Source organism: Sinocyclocheilus rhinocerous, unplaced genomic scaffold (genome assembly GCF_001515625.1).
Source record: "Sinocyclocheilus rhinocerous isolate Xijiao unplaced genomic scaffold, SAMN03320098_v1.1 scaffold5, whole genome shotgun sequence".
Taxonomy (NCBI): domain Eukaryota; kingdom Metazoa; phylum Chordata; class Actinopteri; order Cypriniformes; family Cyprinidae; genus Sinocyclocheilus; species Sinocyclocheilus rhinocerous.
Window position 1 is genome coordinate 387,486 of NW_015661874.1, and position 9,367 is coordinate 396,852.

Consider the following 9,367-nt stretch of genomic DNA (forward strand, 5'->3'; position numbering starts at 1 on the left):
AGGGCAATTTTTATTTATTTATTTAGGAATAAGGAAGTAGTTTTTATTGCATTTATTACCCTCAGCAAAAAAAAGTCAAGTAATGAATTAAGTAAATAGTCGGTGATAAAAACTGAGAAACAAAGCAATAAAACAAATGAAAAGAATAGACCAAAGATAGAAACTACTGTGCTTGAGGTATTTCAGGTATCCAACAGCAGTGTTAAATTTGTCAACATTTATAAATAGGAAGAAAGAGACAAGCTAATTTTAAATTATAATAATAATAATTGTAGATAGATAGATAGATAGATGTGCATTTTTTGAAAAGGAGACTAAGCTCACCAATATATTTTATTAAAAAAAAAACAGTAAAATTGTGAAATATTATTGTAATTTAAAATAACTGTTCTATATTTGAATGTATTGGAAAAATGTAATTTATGCCTGTGATCAAAGCTGAATTTTCAGCATAATCACTCCAGACTTCAGTGTCACATGATCCTTCAGAAATCAGTCTAATATGCTGATTTGCTGCTCAAATAACATTTCAAATTCTCATTATATTTGTTGTATATATTATATATATTCTCAATGTTTTTTCCCCAGCCGGCCACTGCGGCTCTCCGGAAAGGATTGTGAATGGTCAAGTGATCGGTGAAAACTTCGGCTACAGGGACACGGTAGTTTACCAGTGCAATCCGGGATTCCGGCTCATTGGTTCCTCTGTGCGCATCTGCCAACAGGATCACAACTGGTCCAGCCAGCTCCCATCCTGCGTGTGTGAGTTCTCTCCACAGTACATGAGTAATACGCGTCGGGGAAAGTTTGGTTTGCAGCCAAGAGGATTAGTTTGACATGTAATGCAGGCAAACCCCCTATTCAGCCCACGACAGGCATCACACACAAATCCTGACGTTACCAATGAAACACTTGATGAAGGAAAACACCAACACCACCTGATTTTGTGTGGGTGATTTGGAGGTTTGCCTTGTTTTATTTGTGATTGCCGGAACACAAAGCTGCTTAGATAAATGTTTTCATACAAATTTAATTTCATTAAATTTTTCTTGTCAAGCATTGGAGATTCATATTCTACAAATTGATTAAAATATGCCAGTAGACAAAAGTTAAGGACACAACTGACTGAATTCTCATCATAAAAACCTTTTGATCTAGAAAATGTTTGAAATTAGAACACACATTTTCATATGAATTTCTTCCAAAGCTACTATTTTCAAATGTTATTGATTTTCCTTTTTTTTCCCACCTTTTTTGGGCTGTTCCTACATAATTCGCAGACTTCCATTTGTGAAATTTGATGCAGTGTTTCCAATGTCATGGCAAAAGAAAACATTAACCTGAATAGTGAATATGAATCACATTCTGGAAGGCCCGTCTCAAGCGCAGTGCCAGGCGGACCGTCAATGGAGCCAGCAGCTGCCCACATGCCGAGGTTTGGACCAAATGACTTCTTTTCTCATTATAGTGAAATTTAAGCACTGTGGTGCTGATGGAAATGACTTTCTGGCTGCCGCAGTTAAAAAAGGAATGACCAATTTCAGCTCGGAGAGCCCTCTGGCCCTCTTTTCAGCCAACAGTATCTCATTCAGTCATGGTCTGAATAGCAACAGATTAGCCCTGCAAATCAGCCAACACTTTATTTCTCATTATTTTGACTCTTTATCATTGACAGTCTTTGAACACTTTCCATCTGAGAGGCCGAGGGAAAATGTCACAGGTTAGCCAACATGCAGTCGAGTGCAGCGTTCGATTCAAAGAGCTCTTGTGATGAAATCTTCGCTGTCCGTTTAAAAACCTTCAAAGTTTTCCAGCACAGACACACTGAGTTTCTGCAGTGGACAGCAGTGAATTTAACGCACCTTTCCTTGGGTTTGGCAAAACGAGGAGTATTAAGGTCAAGAGCGAGCGGAGCGGAGGCTCGGAGCTCACATTCATTAGAGCGACGTGTTCATTTGCCTGTGAGAGATAGCAATTGCCTCCCGCTCTCGCTTTCCATCTCTGTCCCTGTAATTGCTTCAAACCTGAATTTGACTGTTTCTTGTCCGTTTCCATCACGCTACTTACACCGTGAAGAAAAGGCAGCAATCCTGCTAGCTATCTATTAGTCTTGTTTTTCTCTCAAGTGTGCACAAGGTAATTCTGCACTTTGCTTAGCCGACAGAGGCTGCTTGCTGCTCTTAAACTGGGAATTTTAATAAGCATCCTCTTTTCCCCCGTCAGCCTGATGAATATTATGAAAATTGTAACCCCCTCGGTTTTATTCAGGTGCATTTCCAATTCAAAAGAAAGCAAACATCAAAAACAGGCCTGAAAAGAAGCTTAGCTAAATTGAAATGAAGAGCTTTTGTGTGTTTCTTCAGCAGCTCACAAGAGCTGAATTAATGTCGCTGGGATGTGCACAACTGCACACTACACAAATCAACTACTGCTGGCTTTTTCTCAGCAATTAGACAGAATGAACTAGTCAAATACAATTTCACTCTGAAATTTTAATTGTCATTATTTACCAGATCCAAACTAGACTTGTGCAGGTATTCGGTAATGCGATATATCACGGTAATGAATATGCACGATATTGTTATCGTGGGCACTTCTAAATACCGTGAATAGTTATATATTACAAATTATTCAGAATTTTGAATGCATTTTAAGAATACTTTTCCCATCAACTAGTCAAAATGCACAACACAAAGCAGCTGCACTACTTTCTGTTTCTGAATTCAGATTTGTGTATTTGCTATGATGTTCATATTTATTTTCAAACTTTTTTACATTTGAATCTGGACTACAACATGCCCTAGGATATTGTTTGAAAGTGTTTTGATTGTTTATTGTTCGGTCACACTTTACATTAGGGCTTCATTAGTTAACATTAGTTAATTCATTAGTTAACATAAACTGCCAATGAAAAATTATTCTGAACATTCATTAATCTTAGGTATTCCATCTGTATTGCTTTATTGCATTTAAATGTTCAGTTATTTTTGTTATAAGAAAAATTTTATTAAACCTGTTATACTGTATTATGACAGTACTTTTTTTAAAAACTAAATTTCAATATCGCGATAATACCGTATACCGTGATAAAAGCATTAGCAATTAATCGCAACATGAAAATTTGATACCGGCATATCCCTAATCCAAACCCATGTGCTCTTTTATGTACAGTACAAGCTCCAGAAATGACCAAAAAACATTATAAAAGAATTAAAAATGTAATCCATTCGACTAATGTGATTTATTTAGTTGTCTTGTTGGTGCAGACAGCTTATTGTTGAAGGCGGTCAAGTTATTCAAAAGCAGTGCTTTAAAGGGGGAGAGTTTAGAGATGCGTTCTTTGTAATCTTGCTAATGTTGCATTGTACAAGGTCCTTTTCCACTTTGCTAAAATTCTCCCACGCAGCACTTGTTTTTCCTGACATCCTCTGAGAGGGTTACAGCCAGACCCACACAGAATCTGTGCCTGCAGACCTTCACAGAAGAGCTGCACATTTCAGCGGATTTGGAAACGCCAATCATTTACAAAGTCAAAATGAGTCAGCTTTCATTGTCATTCAGTCGTGTTTGTATGTTTTTCATGATTTCCACCAAAAATCAATGTTGAAAATATTCCACATATTTCACATTCCATCTGTGTGCTTTAACCAGTGTTGGGGAAAGTTACTTTTAAAAGTAGTGCATTACAATATTGCGTTACTCCAACAACATGTAATGTAAACTTGAATTACTTGAATATAATGTTATATTAATAATCATTTTATGACAACAATAATTAAAGGGATAGTTCACCCAAAAATGAAAATGTCATTCCAAACCCGTAAGACCTACGATCATCCTCGGAGCACAAACGTGTTCTATGTCAGACATATTCTGTGTCAGCAGGATCACACGTATGCATTGTGGTACTCTTGTGAATGGTGAAAAGCTCTCGGATTTCATCAAAAATATCTTCATTTGTGTTCCAAAGATGAACAAAGGTCTTACGGGTTTGGAACGACATTGTGGGTGAGTAATTAATGAGTAATTGGTGACACTGAGGGTGAGTAATTAATGACAGAATTTTCATTTTTGGGTGAACTATCCCTTTAAATCTACTGTAATCTAAGCATTGTTACCATGTTGTCTTAAATATTAAAGCTTAAAGAAATGCAAAAGAAAGTATCTGGATAAAGAAAGTAGTCTCCACTGACTGTTGGTTGATGGTGTTCTCCTGCAGAGGTGGACTGTGGTCACGCTGGATCTCCTCCTCATGCGGTGGTGATGGGGGATAAATTCAGCTTCGGTTCTACAGTTCACTACAGGTGTTTAGAAGACCGAGTTTTGATTGGTGAATCCACCCGCACCTGCCAGCTGAACGGCCAATGGAGCGGCTCTCAGCCTCACTGCTCAGGTGAGTGTACTGAAACTTATAGTCATGCTACTAAACTATAATACTTGGCAGAATTATTCTATCCATCCATCCATCCATCCATATTATTTATTTTTATTTCATAATAAATAAATAGATTATTAATATATTATTATTATGCATTTAATATTGTTATTCTAAATATAATCGTTTAATATTAATAATAATTAATATTATTGTTTTAGTTTTTATAGTTTTAATAATAATAATAATAATACATTTAATTATTAATATTAAAATAGATAAATAGATTACATTGTAATAAATACAAAGTAGTTTTTAATTTGATATTTTATTATAAATATAATAATTTTATATTATTAATAATTTTTAGTTTGTATTGGTGTTGTTTTCATTATTATTATTATTATTATTATTATTATTATTATTCTACAGTTTAATGTTTAATTGGTGTGTTTTTTTATCACATTGCTCGTTTTACAACTATTTCATGTAAGGAATAATTGGCTCCCGACTCTGGATTATTGAATGCAGCTGTTTATTTTTTTTAATCGTTCGAATGTCCACTGTCAATTATTCTGCTCATACCAGGGTACCATATCTTTAGACATTTTTTAAGTTTTTGTTCTTCAACACTTCTTGAAATAGCTGAAGCCATTGTTGCTACTTTGAAAGAGTCACTCAGACTTCCATTACTAACTCCAGCGTGTCTGTGACGAGAGGGGTGGGGCCGAGAGCCGTGGGAACAGAGCGAGGCCGGTGGAGGAAATACAAACTACGTTACATTGTCATTTAGCACTAGTAATGGAGGTTTGAGCTGTTTCTATGCAGTAGAGAGAGCGAGTGTGTGTGTTTGTGATTACTGCGGCTCTCAGAAGTGTTGTGTAGTAACTTCTCTACAAAAAGCAGCATTATTATTTTAACTACATTTCTCAGTGGCACACACTGGTAACGTTGCTATTTTTGAAGATTTTATTGATTAAGCAGAGAGGCAGCACTGATAACAAGGCTCTGTGTTTGTGGAAGAACGATAGAGAGATTGTGCTTTCTGTAGATATAAAAAGTAATTTCAAAAATAATTTGAAATTGTCATTTTATCCTGTTATTTGTCATATTTACTAGCTTGGCCAATGATGTTTGTTTTTCTTGTTCTTTTGCTCCATGTTTGTAGGCTGTGAAGCGCTTTGAAATAACTAAAATGAATATAAAGAAGCAATAAACCATGAAAGGCAGTGCGTTACGGTAATTTTAGCACAGTTAAGTAGGTTTTATATGCTCTGCTTCACGTTGTGCTTAAAAACACCCCAAAAAAGACTCTAAAGGCCTGTTCATGGAATAAAAAAAACAAATCTTACATCATAATTCAGCTTTCTCTGTTTCATAAAAGCTTCTCCCTTCCCCGTGGTAAAATCACAGTAATGCACGGCCCCTCGTGGCTTATTGCTTTATTCAGATAATGCATAAGTCCTTGTATCTGCTTGTTCAGGCCTCGACTCGTGTTTGAAAGAGAAATCATACATTTGAATGAGCACATTGTTGAGTGAAGTAACACTCAACAATGTCTTGGTTCTTATTTCCTGTCATTATGTGTCAGTCTAACATGTTAATTAAGTTCAGCTGAATAATGACTTCTGTCTCTGCGTGACACACTACACCATCTTTTCTTACTGACAAGCTGTCTGTTTGATTCCAGCTAACATGCACAGATTTTTCTTCTTTAAAGAAATCGTTCACGCACAAATGAAACACTCATTATTACTTACACTGATATCGTGCCAAATATGAGACTTGTTCTACAGTTCACATTCATATCTTGAAAAAGATAAAAAATACACAGTTGAAGCCCCATAAAAGCAGTCCAGACAACTATATTTCAAGTCTTCCGAGGTCATATATTGCATCTTCACCTGAAAAGATTAAATATGCACATGGACATATGAGATTCAAGTACTGTAGAGGGAAAATTATCAGTGAATAACAATTTACATTTTAGTCTGTTCCTCAAACAAAGCTGTGGTATAACTTCAGAAGTGAATAAAAAGTGAATGCATCAAAAGGACAACTTTTATTATGCTTTTTTAATCTCAACTTATACTAAATATATATTAAATTGAACAAAGGTGACAGAAAAGACATTTATAATGTTACAAAAGATTTCCATTTCAAATAAATGCTGTTCTTTTGAACTTTCATCAAAGAATACCTAAAAAAAAGTATTAAGGTTTCCACAAAAATATTAAGCAGCAGAAAACTATTTTCGGTATGAATAATAATAATAATAATAATAATAATAAATATTTCTTGAACAGCAAATCAGCATATTATACTGATTTCTGAATGATCATGTGACACTGAAGACTAGAGTAATGATGCTGAAAATTCAGCTTTGATCACAGGGATAAATTATATTTTAAAATATATTCAAATAGAAAACAACTTTTAAATTCTAATAATATTTCACAGCATTTCTGTTTTTACTGTATTTTTAATTAAATAAATGCAGCCTCAGTGTGTATAAAAGACTTCTTTTAGACATATTAAAAATACAAACCATGTTATGTACATGCAATGAGCCAAACATCCTCAGAAAAGGAAAAATTATGCATTTACACTCTTAAAAAGCCTCTAAGAATCACTCACCGTCTCTGTGCACATCTGTATGCAGCGCTGCATGCACTGACCCAAAAACAGCATGAGCTGGCAGTTTCCTCTTTCTCTTTCATTCCTTCTCTTCTTATCTCAATCCTTCCCCCACTGACACACAGTCTTTTTGACTGTACAGAATGGAGTACTAGTACACTTCTGAATACTGCACACTATACTCTATACTGCCTTTCTCATACTGCTTTTTTTGTAAATAGTATGTGAAACTGAATGTATCGTTTACTACGTTCTGTTTAACATTGTATGTCGTCATCAAATTACCCCATGTTGTATCATAGTGCACATAAATATTGTTTAGAATTTGCATTTTCATTATAATTTATGATTCATCTAAACTATGCTAATTGCAGTCATTTTAATCATACTGTTCAGCAAGTTGAGTTTTTTTTTCTACTACGGAATTTCAGGAGGAACATCAGAGACGAAGCTGATACCTAAATGAAGCATATCTCAAATCTTCCTGAGCTTTGAAAGAGCAACCTCTGAGAAATAACACTTTCCTCAGGGCTCTCTGTGTCTTTCTAGCATTACTTCTATATTCTGTGTGAATATGCTCGGCGCTTCTCGGGAGGTTTGATGTTGAGACTGTGTTCTGGATTTCTGGGACATTCGTCAGGAATCTAGCATCTCGATTGCTGGAAATTTTTGGAGGCGTACGCCACTGTAGGTTTACTAAAGTTAGTCAGTTGCATCTTGGCTTCATTTGAAAGCGTTTTCAGCTGCATGTTTTTGTTTAAGATAAGAAAACTCCTGCAGTGTCCCTTGCAGCGCCTGCTTTCATAGGAGTTTGTGTTTGTTTAGAATTAGCATTTTCATTATAATTTATGATTCATCTAAACTATGCTAATTGCAGTCATTTTAATCATACTGTACAGCAAGTTGAGTTTTTTTTTCTACTAAGAAATTTCAGGAGGAACATCAGAGACGAAGCTGATACCTAAATGAAGCATATCTCAAATCTTCCTGAGCTTTGAAAGAGCAACCTCTGAGAAATAACACTTTCCTCAGGGCTCTCTGTGTCTTTCTAGCATTACTTCTATATTCTGTGTGAATATGCTCGGCGCTTCTCGGGAGGTTTGATGTTGAGACTGTGTTCTGGATTTCTGGGACATTCGTCAGGAATCTAGCATCTCGATTGCTGGAAATTTTTGGAGGCGTACGCCACTGTAGGTTTACTAAAGTTAGTCAGTTGCATCTTGGCTTCATTTGAAAGCGTTTTCAGCTGCATGTTTTTGTTTAAGATAAGAAAACTCCTGCAGTGTCCCTTGCAGCGCCTGCTTTCATAGGAGTTTGTGTTGTTTTTGCATTCATTTATAGTTAACCCATCTGAAAGCAACTAAAGCAAAACTTCCATATTTTTGGAATAGAATTAGTATTATTGGGAAACAATTTATTGAGTAAAAATTTATATATTTATTTTTATAAATGTTAAGATATTTTTAGACAAAAATACAGATTTTTTTGTTAATGGTTTTTAAAGAAGTATTTTATGATCATCAAGCCTACATTTATTTAATCAAAAATACAGTAAAACAGTAATATTGTGAAATAATAATTTTAAAAAATTGTTAAAAGAACCGTTTTCTTTTTTTTCTTTTTTTTTATTGTTTGATCATTATAATTTAACATATTTTAGGAATTTTAGAAATTCAAGAGTCATTACTCCAGTCTTCAGTGTTGCATGATCCTTCAGAAATCATTCTAATACTGATGTGTTTAATTATAATCCGTAATAATTATAACAACAATGTTTTTGCTTTCTTTTTTATTTTTGTCTGATTTTGTGGTGTTTTTGTTGTTTTTGCATCCATTTCATTCTAGTTAACCCCTGAAAGCAACTAAAACACATCTCTCTCTCTCTCTCTCTCTCTCTCTCTCTCGGGGAGGAAGTGTCTCCTCAAAATATTGGATGAGAAAAAAAATCGTAATACAAAAATAAAACAATGCCAATATTACAAAATATAACATTAATAAGCATAAAAATCACTCGATTTTCTAAAGAAACACTGCCCAACAGCGACACCAGCAGGTAAAGTTAAAAGTTTAAAGTGAAGAAATAAAAGCGAACTATCTGTACCCTATTGAATTGCATAGCATCATATATATTTTTTTCCATTGCATTGAATCGCACTGTGTTGAATCGAATTGAATTCAGATCGCACTGCATTGTAATAATAATGAATCGTATTGCATCACATCGGTAGCTGCTTCATATGTATCTATAATGTATCGTATCGTTGGCTATGCATCGAGATATGCGTATAGCATCGGCCTCAGTTATGGAGTTGCACATCCCTAATACACACACACACACACACACACACACATATA

The 9,367-nt window shown here is 34.8% G+C and overlaps 1 protein-coding gene across 1 annotated transcript in view; it reads left to right on the forward strand.

Moving 5' to 3' along the window:
• Positions 1 to 9,367, forward strand: part of LOC107726638 (CUB and sushi domain-containing protein 3-like) — a 274,484-nt gene that overhangs the window by 222,777 nt on the left and 42,340 nt on the right. Inside the window, exons 54-56 of the mRNA XM_016536300.1 lie at positions 589 to 762; positions 1,373 to 1,435; positions 4,220 to 4,393. Of these exons, the coding sequence (XP_016391786.1) occupies positions 589 to 762; positions 1,373 to 1,435; positions 4,220 to 4,393 (411 nt within the window). The remainder of the gene's footprint in view (positions 1 to 588; positions 763 to 1,372; positions 1,436 to 4,219; positions 4,394 to 9,367) is intronic.